Consider the following 27,454-nt stretch of genomic DNA (forward strand, 5'->3'; position numbering starts at 1 on the left):
ACCACGCATAACAATCCCCTCGCTCTTCACAGCTCCTTGAGGAAAATCACGCCAGCATGCGTGAGGAAGGTAAGCCTCCTGTTAGCAAGTGTGAGCTGCAGCCAGCTCAAGGGGCAGCAGTGATGGAGGAAATGAAGCGGGTGTGCAAGGGAAAGGAGGGGCACCGTGTGACTGCTATGACTAATAACAAAATTGCTGCAGGTTTTCATAGTTAAGCTGTTTTTCTTATGACCTGTGGTAAGCTGGTTATTCCGACTAATCTGCTTTTAGCTCTGAGATGTGAAAAAGATACGTGAGCAAAGCCTCGCTTGCCCTCTAATCAATGCAGAATTAAAGAAAGAGCCACTTAGCGTAATCCTGCCGTCCCCAGTAATAATTATGGCTGTGAGCACTTTGTTAACCAAGTAGGGGGTAGGGGATGAACACATACATGCATGCGTGACTTGATTGCTGCAGCTTTGTGGTAGCTGCTAAAGCCATACGTGCGATGCTTGCTAGTTGCTTAGGCATGCTTTTCACAATCACTTTTGACCTGTTTTTGTCAGCAGGCATCAGGCGCCTGCCCAGCTGTTTCACAGCCACCACCTCGTGCTTTCGGTCACAGCAGTCTCTGACTTCCTGACTTCCAGGGCTACCAGCAGCACTGCCCCCGCCTCCCCCAGCCTACAATTGCCTCCCCTTTGGTTTGAAAAGGCCATTTGGAAAGTTCTTTGTCAACTGTTTCCTAGGGCCTGAAATTAGCTTTCCCTTAGTGTTTGGAAGTCATCTTCTCCTCCTCTCCATACCTTTTATTTTATTATTTTATTTTTTTTCCTTTGGCAACTGGGGTCTTCTGTCTCTTCCAAGCCCCTGCAGACACCCACCTCCCTAGAACCATCACAGAGGACATGGAGGACAGCACTTCTGGCTACCACCTGATTTCAATTCCAGCAGGCACCATGTGATAATGAAAATGTGCAGGTCATGCTGAGGAACGGGCCTCCAAGCTGAAGGTATAGCTGACTACACACATTTAGAGTGCTGCAGGCACAGCCTGTGCTCTTAACAGAGCTGTCTGGGTGACCAAGTGTGCCTATTGGTGCTCAGAAAGCAGGATGGGTCAGAAATCTTGTGAGTGGGCTCATTTGTGAAATAAATACTTTGAAGCAGCAGGAAAAATGAACCCCTGGAAAGACTGAGAGTGAAGAAATGTATTTATTTCTTTGATGATAAATATTTAAACTACAAGAAATAGTATCTATTTCTTAAATTGTGTTAGCAATCTTCATGCTTTTGACTATGGATCAGATTAGCAACGTTATAAAGGGAAGCATCATTTTCCTTCCATCCTTTTACTTCCATCCTACTCGTGGTGACCACTCACAGAAGCTTCACGCACTGAAATGTCACCATCGCTAATCTACCAAAGGTGTATTTGCTTTTTAAACTCACCCCATCAGGAAATGCACGCTCCATATGTGCACAAGGGGGACAAACACAACCAGCCTGTACTGCACCTATCCTGCAGGCTTCCAGTTCATTGGGGTTTCTAACTGGCAGGGAAGCAACTTTTCTTACGCCAAACTGAAGGTTTCTAAGACACAGTTCTCAAAACAACTGTCAGTTTAAGCTTTATTTTTTGAAACAGAAAAGGATACAAAATTAGGGAAGATGTATAAAGCACTGAAAAAATACATATAAAAAAACAATTTTGTTTTAGAAAGAAGCATAATTTAGCTGACCTTCAGGGTCATTGCCATATTAGAGCAGGGCATTTTGCACGCATACAAATTAGAATCCCATCACTCAGTAGCCACTCGTGTCATGCAGTAATGGTAATTGATCAGACTGAGGAACAGACTCATGACTTTTCACTCCAATGCTAATTCCACTTAATTACAAAGTCTGAGTTAAGTTTCAGGAGGTTCTTGCCCTTAGCTCAGTGCTACTCCAAAGCTGAGGCCAATTTCACATCTTTTTAGAAAATTTGCAGGCTGAGAGCAAAATACTTCTCTGGCTGAGAGGATCCCTGTAATCACCATAAACCAATCCAGAGGGCCACGTCTCTGGCCAGGCAGCACGCATGGTGCGTCTTATTTTCAACAGTCCATCATATCTCCTAGAGATAACTTCCAAGGGAAATAACTGCATTTGCACAGTGGAAAAATCCTTCCCTAAAAATAAAGGGCTGGAGGTTCTGCTCTGAAACAGTAAGGGAAAGGCTGGGCCTCTGGACAGGTAGTCAGCTGAAGACTCTGCCCTTATTTCTGCAGCAACAAATGAAGGGGAAAAAGGCGTCAGAGCAGCAGAGACATCAGAAATGCAGGCACCGAGCTGAAGCCTATCTCAGGGACTGAATTTCTTGCTGAAGGGATGATCTCGATCAGACTTGTCCAAAGCTGCAGGAGCGATGGACAGCAGGACACTCATCTGTGCTTCCCAGCAGGCTGGGACGGCTGCCGGGGGCATGGAACAAGTTGGGAGAGGAGTCCTGCTGCTACGGGTGCAGGAGCTGCTCTCAGCAGGAGCTGCGCTCTTCTCCAGGGCTGGTGGCCTTCTGCTGTGCCTAAAGGAAAGCCTAGCCATGTAACTAAAGGCCTTCAGCCTGATTAACAGGGAACAGACTGGGAGATGCCCCTTGTACCAGAGGTGGGTAGGGTCTCCCTTCCCCTTGGAAAGCAGCAAGTGCCAGCACTCACAGCCTTAAGGCTCGTAACCAGACAGGCAGAACTTTGCCAGCTCTGGGCTACCCCGTGTTTTAACAAAGATGCTGCTGTGACAGGTCTGGCTGCAGGCTAAGGACATGGAGCTCTGGCTCATTTGGTGCCAGTGTAACAGACAACTCTGCCTTTTATTTATTTTATTTTTTTATTTTATTTTTAAAGCTCTTGCAATGCTGCTCCTAGTGCAGCATTTATTTTTTTAAGGCCTGCCTTCCTCTTTTTTAATGATCAAACACAAACACTATTAAGACTACAAAAAAAAAGAAGTGTTTAAATGAAGGAATTAAAGAGAAAAAGCAGACTTTGCTACAATAAGTAGAAAGTCCTTTAAGGCTGAAAAACTGCAAGCAGTGAGAACACGAAAAATGTTCTACCTTAAATCAGAAAGCAATCAAAACGAACTGATGAGCATCCTGCCTGTCACAAGTAATTTAAGTGCAGGGCACAGCCCTGTGTGCCCCTGGACAGAAGCTGAGAGAGATTGGAAGGTTTTTTTTGGATTGTGCAATGTAGGAAAAAAGAATTTTCTTCGGTACGTCAAAATAGGCAGCAAGATATTGGAAGAAATAAAAACAGTCTTTATCATATATGAAAAACATATTCTGAGGTGCACGCTTTCAGTGTACAGTCACAGACTTGCTGTTTTATAAAAATAACATCATTCAAAATGCTTCATAATTTCTCCCCACCCTTTCGATAGCCCATTATTAGTGTTTCTGCTTAAACTCCTGAATTCACAATCCGGAATGAACTAAATGAGCTTTTAGTTTTGATGCATTGACCAAGTACTTGGTCTGGCACATTCTTCTGTGGATAAGACATCCAGTGTAGTAAGCCATCAACCTGTAAGCTGCCATGAAACTCGTCGCTCTGCTTCACCCCTAGTTCACAGTGTACGTGCGTTCCCATTCGATCCCCACGTGAGCGTAGCAGTACAGGAACCCGAGAACAATCAGTGTTGCCCACGGCCAGCCTGTAAATAGAAAGAGAGACAATCCCCGTCAGAATAATTAATGACTGCTTCACACAGAAAGACTCCTGGGATGACCAACTTACGACGCTTCTAATTAATTTTATTAGCAATTCAGTATTATAACTAGAGCCAACCCAAAAAATTTGAAAGGGGAAACCTGGATTGTCTAAAGCTTCAGGGATGCCTGACCCTCTATAGACGCAGTCTTTTCCATTTTCAGCGAACTGGTTCAGGTTTACTCCTGCCCCACGTCTCCAAAGGACACTTGCTGAATTACAGAGGTTTGTTTCAATCCCCTCCTTTGTGGAAGGTCTGTCTGTCAAGCAAAATCCCTGAACGCATCCTGATGCTTTATGCTGGTTACAGTGCTTCCTGCGCACACAGGCATGCATAACCATAACGCAGGTTATTAAAAATCAGAACAAATCCAGCTACCTGTTCTGCAAAACGAGTCTGGAGAAATCTCTGATTGAGGCTGGTTTGGATACCCTGCAGCTGGGTGTGAAATTGATGCATGCGCCCTGCAGCCCAGTGACAGCTAATGGGGTCAGAACAGCACTGGGCCAGTGCAGGAGGGACAGCCCCATTTGCCTGATCTGTACTTGTTAGGTTTTTATTTCTTTTTTTTTTTTTTTTTTTTAATAAAAAAGAAATACTCCTCTAGTATATAAAAGTTTTGCTGAGGAAGTGTCACACGTTGTCATTATTTTTAATTCTGTTTAGCAGAAGTCACCTTTTTTCACTGAGGCTTTTAGCAGCTAAACAAGTGAGCAGCGGGAGGTCACAAGCCAAAAGGCCAACCCCTTCCCAGGGCAGTTGCAGATCACTTGAAAAATCTGTATTGGTGGATTTCAGAATCAGATAAATGAAGCTGCCTTTGTTGATACTTTTCCTCCTCTGCTCATTTTCTCCATCCTCCTCTTAGAATTTATAGGCTGAAAGCCCCAGCATTAGGCCCTAATGCTTTGTTGAGGGGAAGGGAAAGGGAGGAAGGTATTTGAGATTTTTTGTCATTGTCAACACAGGAACTCTGGCTGTGTGTATGGCTGGTTTTCTATATGCCACCCTTGAACTAGTAACTGCTGCTTTCAAAAAAAGGGTTTCTGTGCTCCCATTTGGAGGAGATTCTGATCAGAGGAGCCTGCTGGCAGAAACGAGATTCCTCAGTGGCCTGTGGAAGGGATGGAGAGAAGACATAACCTCTCCACAACACAACACTCTTTCTGAAGGCATGCTCATGAGGTATTTTGCAGGCTGGCTTTGTCCAGGCTTCAAGCCCATTCTAGACTGGGTGCTGCTGAACTGTGCTCCTGGCTTGCTGCACCTTAATTTAACAGCCTGTGCTGGGGACTGTGCATGCTGGGACCCTACCTTGGCACACAGAGAGCCCAGGCAGTGCAATGTTTGACCCTGGGACAGAGCTAGAAAAAGTTATTTTTTTCCTCCTGTGAAGAGCTGTGTGTTTCATGGATCTCTTAATTGCTCTGTCCTTGTTTCATGGTGAAATACAGTCATGGGACTGGAATGATTTTCACTGAGACATTTACAAATATTCATCAATGGTGTTCACAACACCCTAAAGCAAAATTATACTTTCTCGTTTCATTATTTGTTTCACAAAACAAAACTGCTGAGGTATCTCCAAAGGGATTTTTAGCAACAAACTAGCTTCAGTGATATTAGGCCAACGTAGAGTAGGTTTTAGCTTCAATAGCAAGCTAAAGCCTGGCTGTGCTTTGTCTACGGTAACATTGAGCTCGAAAGCATGTCAATGGATGCATTAAAATCATCCTTTTCCAGGAAGCAATATTCTGGTGTCTGCTCTGTGCAGACAGAGACAGCAAGTTAAAAGACTCTGGAGCTGCTTTTTTGGTTTGGGTTTTCAAAAAGGGTACTTTTGGAAACCTTGCCAGATAGATATTAAGCATTTTTTATAATACTTTAAAGACCTGGCACACAGAAAATGCGCCAGCAGTAGTCCTTATGACTTGGTTGTTATCGCAAGCCAGTACATTAAATCCTAGTTATGAGAGACCTTGGCAGGATATGTAGGTACACGCTGGAAATCTTTTCTAGATGCCTTAGACTTAAGACAAAATTCCTTCTCAGTGCCCTCGACATGGGTTTATGGGGCTCTCATGGCGCTGTAATCAGGCCTGTGGTAATCCTCTTGGAAGGCAGGGAGTTTCTCCTGTACCGTAACAGGTGTCAGGGATTGCATTCAGCAGATTATCTCCTCCTGATCTAATTAAGCTGAAAAGGAAGGGGGGAGATAAAGTCACCCGCTATGGGAGAGGGAAAATAACTTTTTTATTTATTCTTGCTACAGCTGTTCCAGGAGGAGCCACACAGATCCCAAAGCACTTCTTGCTGCAGGGGCAAGAGGCAGATCTCTCAGAGCTGGGCTGAAGGAGGGGGCAGCTCTGCCTTGCAGGCCCTTCCTTGCCATACAGGAATCACGTGCACTGATCAGGGTATGGGGAAATGCATATGATACCTCCACTGTGAGTCAGCAAAATAAAGGAATCATGCTCTGCTTCCACACGATCCTGGATTAACCAATTCTCTTAGTGCAGATTTGCACAAGTGGATTGACATGTGGCCCAAGGACAGCCTGAAGCAAGCAGGGGCTCTTTAAACTGCTTTCACCTCTCTGTTGCATTTCATGACTGGACATAAGATGAACTTGATGAACAGACTGAAGAACTTTGTCTCCAGAAGGTGATGTTGTAGGGAAGGACGCATCGAGCAACTCTAACCCAGCAAGGACTTCATTTCAAATTCTGTCTGGCATTTTTTCTGATGCAAATGACCCACGTGCGTGACCTCCATAATCAGACACAGCAAGAGCTGCCCTCTCACAAGATATGTTCACAGCAGCCTTTTCCGTGCTTTAACAGTTTCTCATAAACCCAAGCAACCAGAAGTTACTGATGTAGTCAGGTCCATAGTTCCAAGGAAATCACACTTTTTGCCCTGGGCCAGCACTGTAATGTATTTTCTTTCCTCAGGCCTTTTGCTCTCCCTCATTCTGCTCTTACCCTGAAATCACAGTTCAAGGGGCTCTTCTTTCTCGTGGCTCCCCAGCTTTACCTTATCACCCTAAATCCCTGCATCCTCGTACAGAAAATGTCATCCACCCCATAACGTCCTTCAGACTCCATTCAGAAGTATACATGACTGCATTCTGCACCAACGTTTCTCTGCAAAAGCATATATATAAAATACACTTCTATAAACAATATTATTAGGGTCATATTAAGTACTAACCTTAGGAAATGACTGAGGTAGGTTTGCCTATTCAAATACATGTACAAGCCACATAGCACCTTAAATCTTACGATTTGTTGACTGTCGCCAGTAATTTGACTTTAGACTTGAAAACCAAGTTTCGTGAGATGACTCAGATTTTCATAACCATTTTTAAGGAAAGATGAATTAGTATTCACTAACATATGCTATTTGTAAATCTAAGAACAAATTTATATGCTATTTGCTAATCTAGCAAATTCTGTAAGATTTACCTACATATTTCTTATTTTTAGACAGACGGGCTTTTAACAAAGGGATGCTGGATGAGAATCATCAGTGGAATCACAACCAAATTGTTGACTTACCCAGGTACACTGCTTCACAAAACTCAAACAGAAGCTTCTTTGTGAAGAGGACTGTGAAGGCTGTGTCAAGGTTAACAGCAATGCTTTATCTATCACATCACCTCCTCCCAAAAAAGTCTCCAACCCCAAGTGGACAGGAGACACTGCTCTGTCACACATGGCTTATTCAATAGTCTTGCTGGTTTAAAGCCGCATTTTGACATGTTATGTACTCACCTTTCAGTGTAATGAATATGAAACTTGTTTCCATTATGTGCTCAGAACAGAATTAACACAAACTAACTGCAACAGGAACACCTTTTGGAGAAGTTCCTTCCCTTGAACTTCCTATCTCCCCTTCCAAAATGCTTCCAGATACTTTGTGAACATCTAGATAAGGTCATGTTTCTGGCCCATTCTAGATTTTGAACTGAAGAGAGCAGGGGCAAAGTAAGCTTTCAATTGAAAAGTAGTTGACTGGATCACAGCTCTCAAAAATCTGGTTATGTCCTCATTACCTCACTTCAAATCATCTGAAAAAACATTTAATTATGTATCCATAATGAAATTCTTTCACATTTCCTAATCACCTACCGTACTGCAAAAAAATCATGCTAGCAATGAGAAGGGGCCTCTTGAGCTATCACAAAATGTCCAAACACTAGGAAATGGCACTTTGTTTCCTCCAGCCTGTGAGAGCTGAAAGAAAGGGGCCGTAGTTGCATCTTACATTTCCCAAAAGTGCCTTACTTCCTGTGGGTCCTTAATACTGTTTTCAAATGAAACTTGGCCACACAGTCCTCAAAAGTCATCAAAGCACAAGAGTAGTTAGTAAATCAATTAAAAAAAAAAAAAAAAAAAAAAAGTTCTCTTTGAAAAGCTTGGTTTCAGGAGCGTACAGCTTACTGTGACTTTGATTTGGAAGCACCAAAGTTGCTGCCATGACTTAGCACTCAGGAAAATTTATCCTTAAGCAACTCTTTACATGTGACAGGACACTGAAGCAGCCACCCTGTACAGAATTAAGGAGACACAACTGTGGGGATGAGGAGGAGGACCAGGCACCGATTTGTCAGGTTGAATAAAAAGCCAAATCAAACCAGCATTTGAGGCCAAGACCTCTCTTACCTACAAGTGCTAACATCCTTATGAGATCAGTAAAACTGTCCCATTTTCAGGAAAAATAACACATTCAAAATTAAAGATCAGTTGAAAGAAACCTATTATCTGGTCCAACATCTGAAATAGAAGGCAGACTCTGGATTTTTACATTTACCTTTAATTTCAGGTCTGTCCCTCACTTCCAGGTGGACCACTGCTGACCCTTCTGGCAGGACATGCCCCACAGGATGCATTACAAGCACTGTGCAGCCTGACACCTCGTTACCACCCTTAGGGGTTGAAAAAATAAACCCTACATATCTTCAGCTATCATTCAACACAGAGATGTGGGCCTGCTGACTTCAAAGCCCACCAGAGGTGATCCCACTGGCTTATACAAAATTGCTCCATGGGTTGTGCATCAAATTTTCCAGCTACTGCATCTACAGAGACATGATGCATGCAGCCCCGTGTAGTGCTGGGCACTGGGTAACACTGTGTTATAATGTATGCCTACTTCTCTGTTTCTCCCATTATTCAGTCCTACTCTGAAGGTGCTAAATCAGACTATGAACGAAATGATAATTTTCAAATTTAAAAAGTTATTTATGAAGCATACTCTGAAGCTTTACAATATGCTGTTCAAAATACAGCATTCAGATGATAAATAGCAAAGTCACCCTTTACAGAGAGGGTTTCTGCAAACCCCTTTACAGTGCCTTTAGACCCCTTTACAGTGCCTTTAGATGATAATTCCTTCCAGTCTGCCTCCCCTTACTCACAACTCATCCAGACAGGAACCTGGGCATTTTCAATTACTGTGCGCAGAAAAAGACCCAAGCACAGCTTTTGTTTGCTAGCTTAAATTATTTTAGTATTCATTAAATAAAGCCAAACACTTAAGAAATATTTGCTGAACTGGAACCCTATAATAGTAATCGACTCCATTCCCAGGTGTAGAGAAAAACCAGAGGCAATTATGGAAGCATTAGAACTATTTGGAATTCAGTGAAGTTAGTTTTCATGCTTTTATATGTATAAATATATATAGTAGAGGAAAAGAGGCTCAGGTGAAGAAGAGGTCCATAAATACCTGAAGGGCAGGTACAATGAGGACAGAGCCAGGCTCTTCTCAGTGGTGCCCGGTGCCAGGACCAGAGGCCACGGGCACGAAGCGGAGCACAGGAGATGCCCGCAGCACCAGGCAGCCCTCCTGTGCTGCGTGGTGATGGGAGCACTGGCACAGGCTGCCCAGAGGCTGTGGAGCCTCCTCCTTGGAGATGTTCGACATCCAACTGGACACGGCCCCGGGCAGCCTGCTCTGGGTGTCCCTGCGTCAGCCTCACCAGTTCCGTGAGGCTGTGATATATCCCACTTCTTCAGTTTCTAATCACATTCTGTCATTGCTTTTGATTGACGGTTTATTAGTGGCTGGCAGCATTGTTTAAGTGGTGCTGTGTTACAGCCTATTCTACGAACAAAATTTAGAGGTGGAAAGATGCAAGCAGACCTAGTAAGAAACCAGGAAAAGCTCCTGTACTTGTTGAATTACGACCACTCTGCAATAAAGTAAACTGTGGCATCACATAGCAGGGCCAAAAGCAGAGAATTATTATCATGTAAGATATTAACTGAAGCAATGCAACTCCCCTGCTGCATGGCTGCAGCATATCCACATTACGTTTACTATACTGTTGGTACAGCAGCATAATCAGACTCATGGAAAATTTATTAATGTATTTTAATCACCCAGCTGTACCCTATCCCAATCACTGAGGCATCTTAAACCTGCCCGATCTCTGCTGACCTCTGTATGCACTGATTGAGCTGGCAAAGATCTAAGCCTGATTTAAAGAGTCCCCCCCACCCAGTTTGTCCTCCCATTGATTAGGAATGCAGTTTCTCAACAGCCTGTATTCCTGAGCAGTGCTATTAAAAGACTTTTTCTGTGTGCATCGTGCTGTGGAAAGGGCTTTGGTCAGGGAAGCGGTCTTTGCATTATTTAAATTCCTCCTAATCTCCTGGAGTTGGGGATCTTTTATTATTATTATTATTATTATTATTATTATTATTATTATTATTATTATTATTATTATCATCCACTTTTGAGGACAGGTCCTTAAAAATACAGGGTTGTGCATAACTACTGGCTGTAGCTGTTCCTCTTCAAATCCAGAAGAAATTTTAATCCTTGAAATCTTAGCCTAAGGGCTAATTACGGTTCCTGGGTTTAAAATGTAAATTGAACAGTCTACTCGTTTTTATTGCTCACATATTTAAATGAGACTGTGGTACTTTTCCAAATTAATGACCAACTTAAGCGTTACTGGCTGAAAACAGCCTGTATCCTTGTGTAGGAGTTCTTACTAATAAGCATTTTATTTTTGCATACTTACAGTTCACCTACCTATACACACACTTCAGCTGATAATAAACAGGCCTGGAAAAAAGACCTGGTGCACAGAAATTCACTTGCATTTCACTGCCTTTATGGCTGTTGTGTGGGAGCACTCAAACCAGGGATATCAAATCACCTCCAGGCACGCATTCAGGGATAAGTAAAAGGATGGTGAGGTAAGGTGCAGTACACAGAGGGCTGTGAATTAAGTTGAAAAAAACGCATATGGCAAACAAAACCTGAACATAAACCGTGGCACTGTTCTTTTGCTGCTGCTTTCAGCATTCACGTTGCACTTTGCTCCTCCTTGGGCTGTGTGAAGTTTAAGTCTCACCCATGCCATGATGGAGGAGCGACAACCAATTCTGCCAGCACGGGCACAGCCCCAGCCGGGTTGTAAAGCAGTGCCCAGATTCACAGGGTCTCTGTATTCAAGGTGCCACCTTGCCCCACTACTAGAGGCCAGCAAAGAGCTCCCACATCTTCCCCCCTCCATCCGTGGCAGAGCTTGGGAGCAGAGCCAAGCAGCACCAGTGTGGCAGACTCCAGGCCAACTTTGCTAATTGTTACGGGTTTTTGGGTGTTGATGCTTCAGCTTCAAGTGTGGGTAAGGTCCCAGATATTCAGACAAATCGTCACTGTACAACAGGGGGCATTGCAAAGGAAGGCCAGGGAAGCACTGTAAGGATGACTCAGAAGCTGTCCCATACAGAATCCGTAAACAAGGCTGAAAAGCACAAAACGCTCAGCTGCCAGGTCTAGATCTGAACCTCACCCAGGTACGTTGGCAGTAACCACAAAAAGCTTCGTCTTCAGCAGACATGAAGTAATTTCCAGCTAAGGACATTAACCAACGTATTACATAGCAGTCTACTTATGTGAATTTTAAATTATACCATCCTGGAGAATGCTTACATCTGTGGCTTTCCGAGGAGTACTTATCGCTGCTGAGAAAAACAGCAAATGGAGAGATAACAGTCAAAGACCATCATCTGCAGTGCAGGATGGCTGCAACTCAGGATCAGCACTGCTGAGACCAGAAAGCTGTAGTCCCTGAGCATTGCCATCACGCAAACAGGTCCCATTTAGCAGAAACAGAAAAAGCAGATACAGATCACAAAAGCTGTAACTTTCCTTTGTTCTTACTGAGAGTGGATCCACACTTCACCAATAGCTAAACTAATTTTGCTTTTATGCTTGATGGCACTGAAGAAAGCTGCCTGCTGACAAGGACTGCCTTAAACAAGAAAGCAATTCAACCTATGTCGGGGATGTAGGAAGCATGTTAAACACACTTATTCCTATCAGCTAGATAAGATGCAAATAAACAATTTCACAGGTAGCTCAAAATACCAGACTATCATTTTATAAAGCACCCCTTGACATGATTCAGTGATGATGCCAAATCCATTTGCATTGCACTAAGCATGCATCTGAAAAAAGAAAAACTGCTGTCTTATGCTGTACAATGCAGATCAGAAGCATTATGTCCCTTTACACAACACATGAAGTGAGCAGGGGGATGCCGGTAACTTTACCTTGTTTGATTTTTTGTGGTGTTGCCTGACCATAATTCTGACAAGTAATTTAGTTGAAATACTGTATAAAGAACAAAAGAAACACAGCAGCTATGCTTTCTGCCTCATGTTTTAAAATAAAACTTCACACACTAGTAGTTCTTCCAGTAGAGCCAGTCAGTGGAAAAAAAGTCTGAGATTTTAGGCTGCAATCCTGGCCTCACACGTTGACTCTGGACTAATTCAACTAAAATCAAATGAACCACATTAGTGCAACTGCTGGACCTGAATTTAGAGTAAAAAAGACAGCTTAAAACTAACTGGCAGAATCCTTCTGCCACAACTGATAATAGGAAAGGAAAAGAAATCCAAACAGCTTTAGTTTCCAGATTAAAAAGGGGTGAATCTATAAGCTAGAGCAACCTTCCTGCTCCTCCCAGGTCTTTAGTTGGGAACTGCACCAAGCTAACATGAAATCAAAACACACATAATAAGAAATAGTGCCTTTAAAAAAAAAAAACAACAGAGACAAAAGCTTCAAAAAGCAGCACTGTAAATAAAGATGTATCTTCACTCAGAAGCAAGGCAGAAGAGCTACGTCTTCAAAGTGTTACGCAACGAAAACACTTCAGAGTAATCTACCTGTCTTGCCATGCATAATAAGGGCAACGCTATGCTTATCCTTAAATGTCTGCTCGGGCATTCCCAGAATAACCTCCTTAAACAGAGTGTGAACAATTATGGAAGGCTAACACTTGCAAAGATTTCAGGGTATTTTCTGCTTGTAATTATTTGCTGACAGCATTACGGACACCAATCAAAACATCAGAGCCACGAGTGTCCTTTTGTTACGGCTGCATGATGAAATGTGAGAATAAAAAGCTAACTCCCCAGAACAGACACGTCCCAAGGGCAGAGCTGGGCTAGTATCGAGTACCTAGTATCTGTTGTTACGCAGCAGATACCCACAGCAGATACCCACAGCAGATACCCACGTCACACAACAAAAGGCTGAGCACAAGGACAAGTTAACTTCCCTTTTACTAGAGCTTGAATTTCTTGAAGATTTCTGTATCAATCTAATTGGCAGTCTCCCTTCTTGGATTTGGTTTGTATGTCAGCCTTTTTGCATAGTACTGGGGAGCTCTGGAGAAATCAAGGCTCCCTTTGAAAGGGAGAGAATTTAGACCACCCATCATCAGCAAGCAAACATTTGGGTAAAATAGTGAAGTACTACAATTTATTTCCCCAACCCAATTTCTGAACAAGGTATCCTGGAATCGTCATGAAAGTAAGATGCTTAAATGATGAAAAAAATAATAAATTTTTAATTGTATATTTACGGATCAGTTATTCTCTGTCCTCCTACTTGCAGCAACCTTTAGTCTACAGTTTTCTCATCCACAAAACCAGTTATGTTCCAAGATCATTTCAGCAATTCCGTAGCGTTGCCTTGTCTCACATGGTGTTAAGCAGAAGAAAGCAAGCAGTGCAACAAATTTAACAACTACTTACAACCAGCTACATGAGCAATACACAAACTGCAATGTCTTATCACAGAGGTCTTGTACAAGAAATTCTCTGTGTAACAAAAATTATGTTACCTGTTACAGCTCCATGCAGTAAGAGAAGGGCCGAGAACACATCAGTAATTTACAGGAACATGGCATTTGGGATAATTGCTGCATCGGTATAACACTAGTACTACAAGTGAGGACACTGGATCAAGTCCTCACTTAAGAGAAATCCAAACACCTTGAGGGATGGAAGTGCATAGATAAGGGAACCAAGCAATCTTGCAATTGCTTATCAAGCCATAACAATCAATTCAGGACTAAGGTGCTTTTAATGCAGCTGGTCTCAACCTGTATGCAGTTACTTCGCTTCCACTTGTGTCTTGTTTCCACAGCATCTCTAAACAGCAAAGAAAAGGACCAATGGTGCAGTTAACACACACAGCTGCGGAAGGACAGTGGCACCTGAAGCTGGCAATCAGCCAGTAGAAAACATTGACAGTGAACAACCTCTGTTCACTGTCACCAGTGAACACTGGTGACATATTGCATGAAATATAATTATTGCATAAAAGTTAGAAAACTAACTAGAAAAAATAGAAAAAAATAGAAAAAGGGCCTTACGCAGTTGACCCCTTTTTGATAGAACAGCTGTTGCACTTCTCATGTGCAGAGGCTGACCTGACCCTGCTGCAGCTCATATCATCATAGCAACTAAATACAAAAATTATCATAGAATGGCTTGGGTTGGAAGGCACCTTAAAGCTCACCCAGTTCCAAGCCCCTGCCATGTGCAGGGACACCTCCCACCAGACCAGGCTGCCCAAAGCCCCATCCAGCCTGGCCTTGAACACCTCCAGGGATGGGGCATCCACAGCTTCTCTGGGCAGCCTGTGCCAGGGCCTCACCATCCTTTGAGGGAAGAATAGTTAAGAAATACTTTGCAGGTAAGATTGATTTTTTTTTTTTTTAACTAAAGAATGCGTTAGTCCACCATCAAGACCATTTGTAAGAGAAGAAAAACAACTTAAAATTACTTGAAAGATAACAATATTTAGTTGACTTTAAGGTCAAAATCAGACAATTTACTTGTATATTCTAAGAAAACATTCTGGATTTTATGAGTACATCCTGTGAGTTCTCAAGGCCTCATTCCCTGCTTTCTGTGTGAATTAGCAGTGTGCCTCTGTGACACAGAGCTCAGAGAGTATCTGAAATTACAGATTTACCTCTGTGAGCTGCACAAGCTTGAAGCATATCTGAAGTAAAATCTAGCAATCCCTTTATCACCTGTGTCAGAACACAGGAATTAGAAATACCCAGGAAGCTGCCTCAACGTGCAGCTTCTGTCAGCACTGCCAGCTGCAGGGAGATTGTGTCCTGAGCCCCACTCTGCCTTCCCGGGATCTGGCCTCAGACCAGCAGGAGACCACCTGAGGGAAGGAATTTTGATCAGCATGGATCTGAGAAAGTTATGTACCAACTCGGTAACTGTGATCAAAAAGAGTCTGTCAGCCCTAGCTCCTCCATCTGTGCACTGAGGATAACAACACTTCTTTGCCTTTGTAACCTGCTCAGAGGAGTGCACATGAAAACTTCAGATGTTGTTATTGTTGTTGCTCTCCTTGCTCTCCTGTTTTAAGAAAGCTTCCTAAACAGCTGCTGAATGGGACCAGTCATAGTGTTGCTTGCAGATTAGATGGCTATTCTGGTGGAGCAAAGCATATACAGGAATAATTTGATTTCTAAAAGAACCCCCATATGTACTTTTTTCCCAATGATGTCTTTAGCAGGATGTCACATTTTCCAGAAGGAAAAAAAAAGCCACAGCCATGAGCTCCTTTACGTCAAAATACAACCGAGTAAAGCAGTACTACTGTGTCTTGCTAAAAAGTTGGTGCCAGTATTTAAACTATCGCATTTAACAAATCAGATGCGATGTTTTCATGTGCTTTCCAGGCCCACTAGAGTCAGCCAGGAGGACTACCTGACACAGGCTGTTATACCTTCTGCTCCTCTCCCACCTTTGCACATCTACTTAATGTAATAAAAGCAGTGCCGCATGCGTTTAACAAGACTGATGATAGCTCTAATATACACACCATGCTCAAAACCAACACACGCCTCTCCGAAGAAAACAAGTGACCCATTTATACACATCAGCTCCACAGTGCTCAACTAGCTTCTTGTCTCCTTGTCCAGGAATGCAGTGAAGTGACATTTCTGTGACTCATTTGTCTCTGCCACTTCACAGCCTGGATCATGTTTGCTACTGATGCAAAGCAGGAGCAGATAAATTGAAATCAGCTGTACAACCCCGAGGGGTGGATTTGCTCGGCTGCCTCACCAGAAGATATATGGGACCTACTGGGGTGCCAGGGCCGAGAGGGCACCAGCAGGCTCTCATTGACCTGTCCAGACTCATCAGGGACCTTGAGAGAGCCATCACCCTCACAACCGTATTTAACTGTATTAACCCTTATTGTATACACCACACACCCTGTGCCTGACCCTGACTTGACGTCCACCTCAGCCCTGCTGTGCCTCCCTCGGCCTGGCCCGGTCCCACTCCCCTTGCCGAGGCCACTGTGGCCGTGCGGTACCATGCCGTGGGACAGGGCCTTGCTGCGGGCACGTGGCTTCAGCCCCTCACGGCAGTGGGATTTCTCCCAGTCCCAATTTCACACCTCATGGGAGAGAAGTATAATGAGAACTGGCTATGAAGCAATCATTTCCATTTGTAAAGAGGAGAGCACAAAGGAAGAAATGAGAACAAATTTCCATATGTACAGCCCCTTCTAAACACCATTTCTGTAAGCCTCTCCGCACTGTGCACGCTTCCTTTCTTCGCTGGATCAGCCACGCAGCCAGAATAATGAATGAATTTAGACAACATCACATCAGCTCCGAGGATCCAGTATAACAGAGCTGGATTTGATTTGTTTTATTTCAAAGATCACGGTTCACACGTGATGGTGTGACCACACAATTAGTCATATTAAATATAATTTGGGGCTAAATAATGAATGCCGCATCTCAGGCGGGCCCAGACTCCCTTCAGACATCGTTGCTTACAATCACTACGTGCCAAAACAACACCTTATCACATCCCTGCTCTGAAACTAAAGCACGAGGTGGGGAATGCCTGACGGGAGAGGTGCATGCAGTGGCCACAGAGGGCTGACAGGGCACACACAAAGCCCGTGTGCAGGTGGGATGGTCACCGCGTTCACATGATGGCACATGGATCCCTGGTTGAGATGGAGCCTGCCCCGGGAAGAAGACCTGGGGAACAGCTGCACAGCTCAAAGGTCCTACTGATCTGTTGACCTCATTCCCAACATCTCTGTTAGGATCAACAGATGGCCCAGAGAGGTCTCCTAATGCAGATCATATTTTTAGTGTGGCATAAGAAATAGAAGAATGATGTATTGTAAAACCTGAGGTAAAGAAAATACCTTACCAGATCTGACCCGCTTAGACAGGTGTGGTGAGATGGCAGAAGGAAGGCTAGCCATGGAAAACAAGCTACCAAAAGAGGTACCTGTGATTTTGTATTGGCTTCACTAAAAATGTGCATGGGCATAATTGGACTGCGAGTCACTTAATTTTAGTCAGGACTGCCAAAGCCAGACGTTGGCAGTCGTTGGTTTGTTGGTGAAAGCCTGTTGCCAAATGAAGATGTCAAGGTGTCCATCATTTTGACTGATGAGCTGGAGAAGAACCAAAATATTGCCATTTGCTGTGGGGGGGACATGGCTCACCGCTCTGCAATAGGCTATTTTTCTTCTGAAGGCAGTATTACTCCTGCTCTTGTCAAGGAGATTAATGCTCATTTCTTTGGCAAAAATTAGGATACCTAAGAGGAAGGAAAAATAGTTTCTCTTCTTCCTTTACCTCTTTATTTTCAGTTGGACTTTCTATTGGTACTAAATGAATTATTAGTAAAATTTCTCATACCAAACTACATATTCTGGATGAAGGAAACACTTCTGAAAATGTATACATGCTCACTTTAAACACTTAAGTGGATGTTTAAAGAGAAATGTATCCTTTTAATTTATTGGTTCTTTAATGTCTAATGCACAATCTCTTTCTCCAGCCTTACTCTTCTTCCCCAAAATCCTTTGAATGGATACTGGCACCCCCAATACAGATTTTGGAAGTTCTACTTTTTGGATCAAATTTACTGACATGAGTGTCAGCATCCTTCATGTCTACTCACACTGTATTTATCATATAGAATAAAGCTGCTCACGTAATCCTCTATTGCCTCTGTAGAAAATTGTTATGCATTGGGATTTGGCTCAGGGTTCACTTTAATGCAGTACCCAAAGATAGCTATGGATAAAAGACCTTCCTCTGTCCTTTAGCATTTCATTGAGTTCCAGACTCAAGTGAAGAACTCAGCTGCAGTCAAAGTTTGTAGTAACAAAGAAGCCTGATTAAATAAGAGAAATTTATCATTTGGCAGAGTCCTTCAGCCATTCTTAAAAGGAAAAGTCAAGCACAATACTTAATACTTTGATCAGAAACTCTGCTTATGTCTTGGACCCGCATCCCTGATGACCTTTAAATTACATTTGAATACATTTCAATTACCAAGGCAGGAAAATTACCCTGGCAGATGGACCAAGGTCATTACCAATATACTATCATATCTATCTTCCCTTTTGCTGAAGTCCCTGTATCTTCTCTGGCTTTAGAATGATAAATTATTTTTCATTCTTCAGAGAGTAACGGAGCTTAATTTGTTTTAAATCCTAACCCAAACTCTGCAACAGATGTTGTAACTGTTGGGTAGGATACCTGAGATGTCATGGCACATCTCCATTTTGCTCTGAAGCATCAAAGTACAATAAATAAAGAGGACAGAAGCAGAAGGGTGACTCATGCATTGTCATTATTCTAGACAAAGACTCTGAAAAAAATTAAAATAAAAGGGTTAAAGTGATCAAGTGAATCTCTGGAAGGGAGGAAGAAATGTTAAAGGTAGACTCAGAAGTGAACTAGCAAATTGGCAACAGAGAAAAGATGGTCTAGGAAGCAAGAGTCAAAGTCACAAATTTGAACAAATTCTCTTTTCACTACCAAGAAAGCTATCAGTGGCTTGTTCAACTCATCAGTTCTGATCTAACAGTCCAGTTAGGAAATGGGCTCTATACACTACATTTGGCAACAAATGGTCTTAATCAAGTATGTTATCAGAGAGTAAAACATTAAAGTTCTCTTGTTAAACAATAATCACTTTTTAGAAAAGGAGAACAGAAAAAAGATTCAATAACACTACCTTTTTTCTTTTTTTTTTTTCTTTTTTTTTTTCTAAATCTTAAATGGTTATTCTTAGTCTTAAGAGGGAAAACAAACAAAGCCCCCACTGCTCACATATCAACATAAAACTTCCCCTGCTGCTTGTGAGCCTGCTTCTGCAGGGATCCTCCTTAGGTAGCTCATTTTGCCTTGTGGCTTTGATGTGCACATGCATCATTTGTATGTGCAGAAAGGATACCAAAGGTATTCAGCAAAAGACCCCCCTCCAAAATTATCAACTTATACAGGTGGTTGCTACTAACGAGAATGGCCTTTACCTGGTAAAAACAAGGTCCAGTCTTTCTAGCCTTCAATCAGAGCTAATTATGCTAATTCTTTTTTTTAGACTACCATGAAGCTGTAGGCATGGTACAAGTTGACCAGTAGCTTAGCTGTAGCTGCATTTAAGTCTGACTAATGCAGGAAAAGTTTATTACCTTCCCTCTTGGAGATATAACTGGATTTAATCTTACATCTCAATCAAGCTTAACAGAACATTAAATATAAATGCTGTCAGTAGCCAACTTCTTTAATGAAGACAGCAGTACATAAAGCTGAATTAAATTATTAATGAAATTACTCTTGCAGAACTCATGTGATACAAGAAATTCACTGCAAAAACGTTAAGTAAATTGTAACTTTTTTAACAAAATAATCACTATCTTTGATTAATGGAGATCTAATCAGACTACATGTTAATTTTGAATCATCTAAAAATTTTCACGGAAGCAATTTGTGTCATCTTTCAAAACCAGTGCAAATTTGGCAAAGTACCACGCATAATACAAGGTCTTTACGTAATTAACTTTAGTGACTAAAATGCTCATAAAGTGTGTGTCCTTGGCTATGTATGGCACTGCCATGGTCTCAGTTTCAGGAGAACTGATGGGTCAGCACTACTGTTGTAACTGAAATACAGGAAGGTTACTGTAGGCTGACCTTTACAGTTGTTTTATACGCTATGTGCCTGCACTGAAAAGAAATTACAGATACTTCACCTAACACTGTAGAAAGTGTGAAGATTCAGAGTGCAAAATGTAAGCAGGACAAAAAAATATCTTTTCACAATCACAGTCAAGACTCAGCATTTTAATATGTGACGTGTGTGTACAATTAGTTTTCGTCTCTCTTTTTTTTTTTTTTTAAATTTGTTAGAGGCCAGTAACATTGGCCAAGCCATGCCCACAGTAGTGCCTGCCCACCGTGTTGTAGCAGGAGCCTCTATTGCACTTGCTGGGGCAGTAATTATACTGGACCACATTTCTAAAGAGAAACATGCATGGCCCTGGGGAGTCTCTGCTGGCATTTGCCCTGGAGCTGGCTCCTGGTGCTGGGCTCAGCTCTCAGCCTCCTTTGGCAGCTGCTCCACGGCTCACTCAGTCACTATGCAAAAAAAAAAAAAAAAAGTAAAAAACCACCACAGATCTTCTGTATACTTGTGGCTTGTGCACTTCCCTCCTTATATCACACACTAGATTTTGTTTCTATCCAGTAACTGTTAGAAGTAAAACAGACTTTTCAGGAAAGTCCAGCTGGCAGAAACTAAACCAAATGCATCCTGCAGATGCTTCCAGCTTGTCCTTAATGTTCTCTAGGAGGCATCTGGAGCTCAGGCAGGGCTGAAGACATCTCACTACTCCATTGTACCTGGGCAGCGGGCAGTAAAGCTGAGGGCAGATTTTCAGAGGAAGGAGAAAAGCAAAGAAAGTAAGCCTAGAGCATCATAAAGCACACTAACCTGTGCATGACAGATACATACATTAAGACAGACAATGCTGGAGGAAAAAAAGGGGATGGGGTAGAAAGAAAGATCTCCTCTTACGTGATATGTTTTGCCATTTCCTCTAGACCATGGAAGCAGGTAAAAGCTAGCTGTCCCTCTTACTTTCTCCTGTTATCCTCTCACAGCCTTTCATCAGCAGTAATGTTACTTAAAAAGATAAAGCTCATGTCTTTGACTGTGATGCAGGAGCCAGCTTTACTGAGAGACAGCTCAGAAATGCTTACTGCAACATAAAGGAGGCACCGCTGTGTTAGTGAGCCATCATGACTTTTTAAACAAGGACTTGACCTTTCTAAACTCGGCATAGGTCGAACAAATTAAGATGTACCTAATTCATGGAAACTCCTTTTATTTACAAGGCAGTGGATGCATTGCTGTCCCTGAAGACTTTACTGTCAGCTCAAGCAGCACAGAAACCAACTCACTGAAAGGATCTTCTGACACTACTGGTTCTTCCTTCTGTGCGACTGAACTCTGTTCACGAATCCCCGGAGAACTCGGCGTCTAAGCAGGACTGTGAAGAAGCACATCTTAAGGAGGAGTGAATGCTGAAAAGCAGACTGACATCAGTCACAAAAGCCAAGATCTGTTCCCAGCTCTGCTACTGACTTGCCACTTCTCTTTTGCCTTTGTTTCTCTTTGTTATTGGTTAAGTGACTGGAATCACAAAATTCTTCAAATCTTTGGGTCAATATCAGACTACAAAATGATACATCAGTCTGCTGCCATATTTTACACAGGCTGCTCAGATGCCTTGCAACCTACTGCAACCCTAAAGTTGGCCAAAGGATGAAATGACATCAGAAGAAACCATTTGCTCTGTCTCTCCTCAGGAGTGGCAATTAGAAACAAGGCAGGTTTATAAGGAATGGTGTTCTGGGGCATTTTTGAGCAACTCTGTCTTGCATGTTGCCAGTGTGACACAGGTTTTACTGCAATAAAGACAGCTGCTATTTTAGTGTTTTTCATATAAATGGCATCATGATGTAAAGTCTGCATTTTATCAAACAGGTTAGCGAATACAGCGATACACACAGAGCTCCATGAGAGCATCACCATCAGTCAACAGCAGGCTCTGCGGAAAGGATGCCTTGGAAACATCTGAATGATCTTGCTTCTGCTAGGAAAGGCCTTTAACCCTGGCTGCTGAGACAGGGTTTGGGACTTTGTTGTTCAGCAGCAAAACTGTATCAAAAGCTCTAGCAAAGCTGCATGTCCTGTACAACTAAACTGCACACATCAGTTTGAACTATAACAAGGTTCACTCCTTGCTCTACACAGTTTTGCTGGTAGAAGCTACATGTGTTCCTGCCATTACATGTCATTTCAATCCAGGGAAGAGTGTTACTGAACCAGTAAAAAGCATGGATTTATGTGAGATGTCCTGGTGGTGCAGCCTGTGGGTATTCCTGCCTCTGCAAAGGTTCCCCAAGTCCATGAACTGGGAATACAGAACCAAGCATCAGCCAGACAGAGGTTCCTTCATGGTTTTTCCCCACTTTGAAACGTGGTCCTCCAAAGAAATCCCAGACATTTGTTAGTCCTTGAGAAATGCAGCATCTTGAATTTATTCTGCATCCCTCAGGGCTAACCTCCCCTCTGTATGGTGGCCAGAGCTTAATTATGATGTTTCTCTAACTACAGATACCCTCTGTCCTTTATACCAAGAGGGAGCCATTAGCAATTTTCCCCCGGGGAAGCACAGCTCTTTATAAGCTATTGTCAGGTATAAAATAGCTTTTGTCTCATTTAGAGTTTTTGTTTTGCAGCATGATAAAGAATAAAAGGCAATGTGCATTGAACCGTCTACATGATAAAGGCACTAGTGCCACTACACAAGTTGAAGCAGCTCAATAGCTGAGAGCAGCCGCTTCCTGCAGTGAATTGATGTGACAAAACTTGAACTCATTTTTTGGAGTCAGGCAATAGATCTTCAGCCTAGTACAGAGCAGCAAGTGTATCGAATGCAGGCTGTATAAAATTCAGCATGCAGCTAACCTCCAGCTAGCTTACTGTGAGATGGCCCTTGGAGAAGATCATGGAATCATTAAGGTTGGAAGAGACCTCCAGGATCATCTGGTCCAACCATCCCCCTACCACCACTATCACCCTCTAAACCATATCCCTAAGCACCCCGTCCAACCCGGTGAACTCCACCACCTCCCTGGGCAACCCATCCCAGTGCCTGAATGCTCTTTCTGAGGAGAAATGTCTCCTCATTTCCAACCTGAACCTCCCCTGGTGCAACTTGAGGCCATTCCCTCTAGTCCTATCACTAGTTACCTGTGAGAAGAGGCTGACCCCCAGTTCCCCACAGCTTCCTTTCAGGCAGTCGTAGAGAGCAATGAGGTCTCCCCTGAGCCTCCTCTTCTCCAGACATGCATTTCTTGAAGAACATTTCTTAAGAACAACACACCTGGATGGTGTTTTCTAAGGCTGTGAAGGTGCATGTGAAAGAAACAAAGATGGACTGCAGTAAATAAAAGTTTTAACGTAGCTGGATTAAGCTCCTACTAATATTTTCATCTGACATAATAAAGTTCAGATTTAAGTACCATAGTCTTCACAGATAATTGGTTTACCTGAAAAAAAGATGATCCAGACATTTAAAACTGGCACTGATAAAATCAGTGGTGATTTTGCCATCAGCCCTAATGGAAATAGGACCAAGTTCCTGTGGCACAATGCTATCAGTTGCGTGGTGACCTCCACTCCCAGCAACTCAGGCAGAATTTAAAAGCACTCAGTAATTTGGGAAATTGGTTGGAAAGCAGCTGAAATATCGGTGCCTACCACAACTTGGAAATATGCCATTTGCTTGTGACATTTGTTGGAGAACTTCACATCTATGAATAATGAAGAGCAGAAATGACTACCTAATGCACAATGATCCGGTTGGAGGACAGGACCTTCTCTGACATTCCCCTCCCAAACTCTCAAACATATTCCCCACACCTTCCAAACTAAAAAACAAACAAACAAATGTGCTTTAAATATTTTATTAAGTAGCAATACTCATGTATTGAATGCATCTCTAGTAAAACAGTTGACATAGAGGAGAGGAAAATAAATAGATTTTTTCATCTGCTTCAATGAAAAAAAGTATACACTGTCTTGTATAGCCAAATCAGAAAACTTCTGGAAAATGAAACCTGTTTAACAAATAACTGCCATACTCCTGTAAGGTTTTAGATCTTCTACTCTAACTTTCATGTAAAACATTTAGAAAACTGAAGGTGACACTTGTTTCTACTCTGAATAGGTAGATTTCCCTTCAACAAACTCTGCTATAATGCCTCCATCTATCAACTTCGTCACTGCAGCATTTGGTTACCTCTCAGCTGCCAGCTTAGTTACCTACATGATCATTCTCTGCATGGAAACTGTCCTACCCATTCATCATCCCTGTTGCTCTTCTCCAAAACCTGCCAAACTCTGATGCATGCTTTCTCATATGCAGGAAGGCTGCAAAGCTCGACAGCTCCTGTGTATAAATACCAGCAGGTTTAATCACTGCCTGTGAACGTTACAGAGTCTAACACAAGTCCCATCCAGGGCCGACAAACACAGCAGGAGGGTAAGGCATCAGGAGAAAGTCCGAAGTATCAGGCTATAAAAGGGCCAAACTGAGGTGGACATAGGAAACAAATGCAGGTGGAATGGTACAGAGAGCAGGTAGCACAAGAGGAACAACTGTCTCTAAAGCAGCAAAAGCAGGACCACAGAGAGAGCAAAGTCATCACACTGAAACCAGTAAGGGGATGGCAAAAAGAAAGACCAAAAAAACACTGGAGTGGGAAAAGCAGAAAGGTGAATGCCACTTTGTAGTGCAGACAGAAGTCTGCTATGCTGAATTAGGACTACGTAAAAAAGTCCATGTACGCTTGAGCCATACACTTGTATGATTGACAAATGCTTGTGTGTGATGCATTTATGAACTTGCATATGGGAGGCTCGAGGACCAGAGAAACCCAACCCGAACCAGCACATGTCAATGGTAAGGCTCTGTCCTGCAGTCCCCACACAAACTGTTTCAGCTCAGACTCCAGCCTGATTTACACCAGTGCTAAGTCACCCAATAACATTTGTGCATCAAAAAAATATGAAGCACAACTGCCCTCGTTAACTGGAGTATGGATTTCTGAGTAAGAAAAGAATTGGTAAGTTGGTTGCTTCCTGCAAGACAAAAGGCCAAATTCTGACAGACACAGCTGTTCCTCACCTCTGGGGCACAAAGCTAAGTCCTCCCCATAATTCTCTTCCCCTTCTCCTCCACTCCTACCTAATGCCAAGTCTTGCCTCCAGCCTTTCGCAGAAATCTGCCAGTCTGGCTGTCTGTGCTTCAGCCCCACATTTGGAAATGCCTGGAGTGTTTTGGCTGAGTCTTTTCTTCTAGGAATTGGCCTGAGAGACAGCAGAAGTAAAACCTCCCAAAACCAAGAAAAACAAAAAATAAAGTACAAATTGAACATTTTTATAGTGAGAAACCTGAGGTGCTTGTAACCTTATTTATAATACATGAATTGAATCTCTTTCAGGATTAGTATGATACAGAAATGTTACAATTGGTCTTCAGTCTTCTAATTTCATTGTATGAAAAAAGCAAAAAGTCTTATTTTAGCAAGAATAAGTGCTCAGGGTACAGATATACAGAAATATTTAGGTAGATACTTGTTCATATTCATTCAGAATTATTTTGCCTGACAGTTCTTATTCAGTACCTCTTTAACCGGTTGGCAGGAAAGCTGCTCATGGTTATCTTGCAGCTCATACCCTTGGAGTACATTTGAAAGCCACAGAGTTTCTAAAAGGCCTGGAAACTTTTTCAGATGGTAGAAGGGAAGGCTGTCACAGGATGCCTCGTGAGAACCCATGGAGCCAGTGAGACACGTTAGGAGTGCTGGTCAGGTAGGTACCAGCTGCTCTGTACATGGGGTTTTACCTCAGTGACCGTGTTTCAGGCATCTGGGGTACTTTGGGGGTTAGAAAAAAAGGAATAATTCTCTAAGAATCAAAACCTGCAGCCTGTCTGGGATTTTCTTTAAAGCCCATATAATATTATAGTCTGTATAGTCACTGATCAGGAAACAGCAGCGGAGAAGACTGTCCAGCCTTGAAAAGCACAACTTATGCAAATACAAAATATTCTGAACCTAGGTTTGCCTTCATTGTGCACACAAAACACACAATTCAGCTAAAAAGAGAGCGACACAGATTTACTTCTCTGCCACGCTCTCAGAATTTCCATTAAGACTCTTTTTTTCCCCCAATATTTCCAATCTTCTTTTCACATTAAAAGATCTCCAGAGTTGGCAGGAACAATCTCCCTCAGACTCCCCTAAATGAGCAGCTCCAGGCTCCATAGGCTTTTGCTGAACACAGAAATGCACCAGCACAAACCAACCCTGAACGCTGACAGAACCAAGAGAGGGCTCTTCAGCAAAGGAAAAGGGGGTTTCAGGAAATAACACAGCCTACGGAATAATCGCTACCCAAGATCGTTTTTAATACTTAACATTGCAATACTGCCATAGAAGTAAAAATGGAGCCTATATTTTCTTTCCCTGAGAAAAAGAGGTAACTTCTGTTAGCTTTATGAATTCAGGTATGCATTAGTTCAGTCCCTACTGCCCTGGGACAGGCTTTGCAGCCTAGCACGTGGCATTAGTGTGCAAGGCAAGGAAGAAGAGTTGTTCCAGCTCCGTGTTGGGAGGATTTTTCCTCCAAGTGACTTCACATGGTAAGTCCAGATTGTTCATCAGCCACCCATTGCTGACAGTCACCTTCCAAAAATCCTCTTAAATAGTTAATTTTGCATTTTGTAATTTTAAGCCAAGTCCCTGCAGCAGGAGACCATGTGTGATGAAGATGAAATGGAAAGTTTATCAACAAACAGCCTCCCAACATCCGTTAGATCTGTTAACCTGGAAGACTCTAAACAGCAACGCCTGGCGCTTCAATACAGCTCCAACATCAAAGCACTTTGCAAACCCCACATACGCTGCAATAAAAGGCTTGGAGAACATAAAATGCTCCTCTGTCAGGATGACCGTGTCACTAATTGCAGTTTAACTACGCCGTGTCAGAAGCCTTCCACCAGCTTCCCTGGGGGCTTACTCCTAATCTCATGTACTTCACTGTCCAAACCTTTCAGACTCTGCAGTTAATTGAGCAATTGCCGTGAGGAAAACTTAGGGTCATACACAGATTGAGACTGAGCATATGCAACACGTACACCTGGTGGCAGAAAGCAGCCACAGGCTCTCATTAAAGTTAGCTTCCATGGCAAAAAGAGGGAGAGAGACGTAGGCACCAGGTGCAATGCACCACAAGACTTAAATACAGTAGTGAAAGGAGACACAAAGGACCAGCAGTTCAGACTGAAGATGTGGATGGAGCAAAAGCTGTGGAAATCAGCATGTGCTGGGGCAAATGGTGCAGAGCTAGGCTCAGGAGCTGAGGCACAGCTGGTAAGAGGAAAGACACAGTCTAACACTCAAAGAGTGCTACTTTTACTAGCTGTGCTCAGCATTGGATGGAGATTAAGGAATTTATTTCAA

At 42.8% G+C, this 27,454-nt stretch overlaps 1 protein-coding gene across 1 annotated transcript in view; it reads right to left on the bottom strand.

Annotated features, from left to right (window-relative positions):
- Window positions 1-1,597: 1,597 nt before the first annotated feature.
- Window positions 1,598-27,454, bottom strand: part of HHAT (hedgehog acyltransferase) — a 166,729-nt gene continuing 140,872 nt past the window's right edge. The window contains exon 11 of the mRNA XM_084512996.1: window positions 1,598-3,675. Coding sequence (XP_084369122.1) covers window positions 3,584-3,675 — 92 coding nt within the window. The 3' untranslated portion in view covers window positions 1,598-3,583. The remainder of the gene's footprint in view (window positions 3,676-27,454) is intronic.

This window comes from Aythya ferina, assembly GCF_964211825.1.
Source record: "Aythya ferina genome assembly, chromosome: 3".
Lineage (NCBI taxonomy): Eukaryota > Metazoa > Chordata > Aves > Anseriformes > Anatidae > Aythya > Aythya ferina.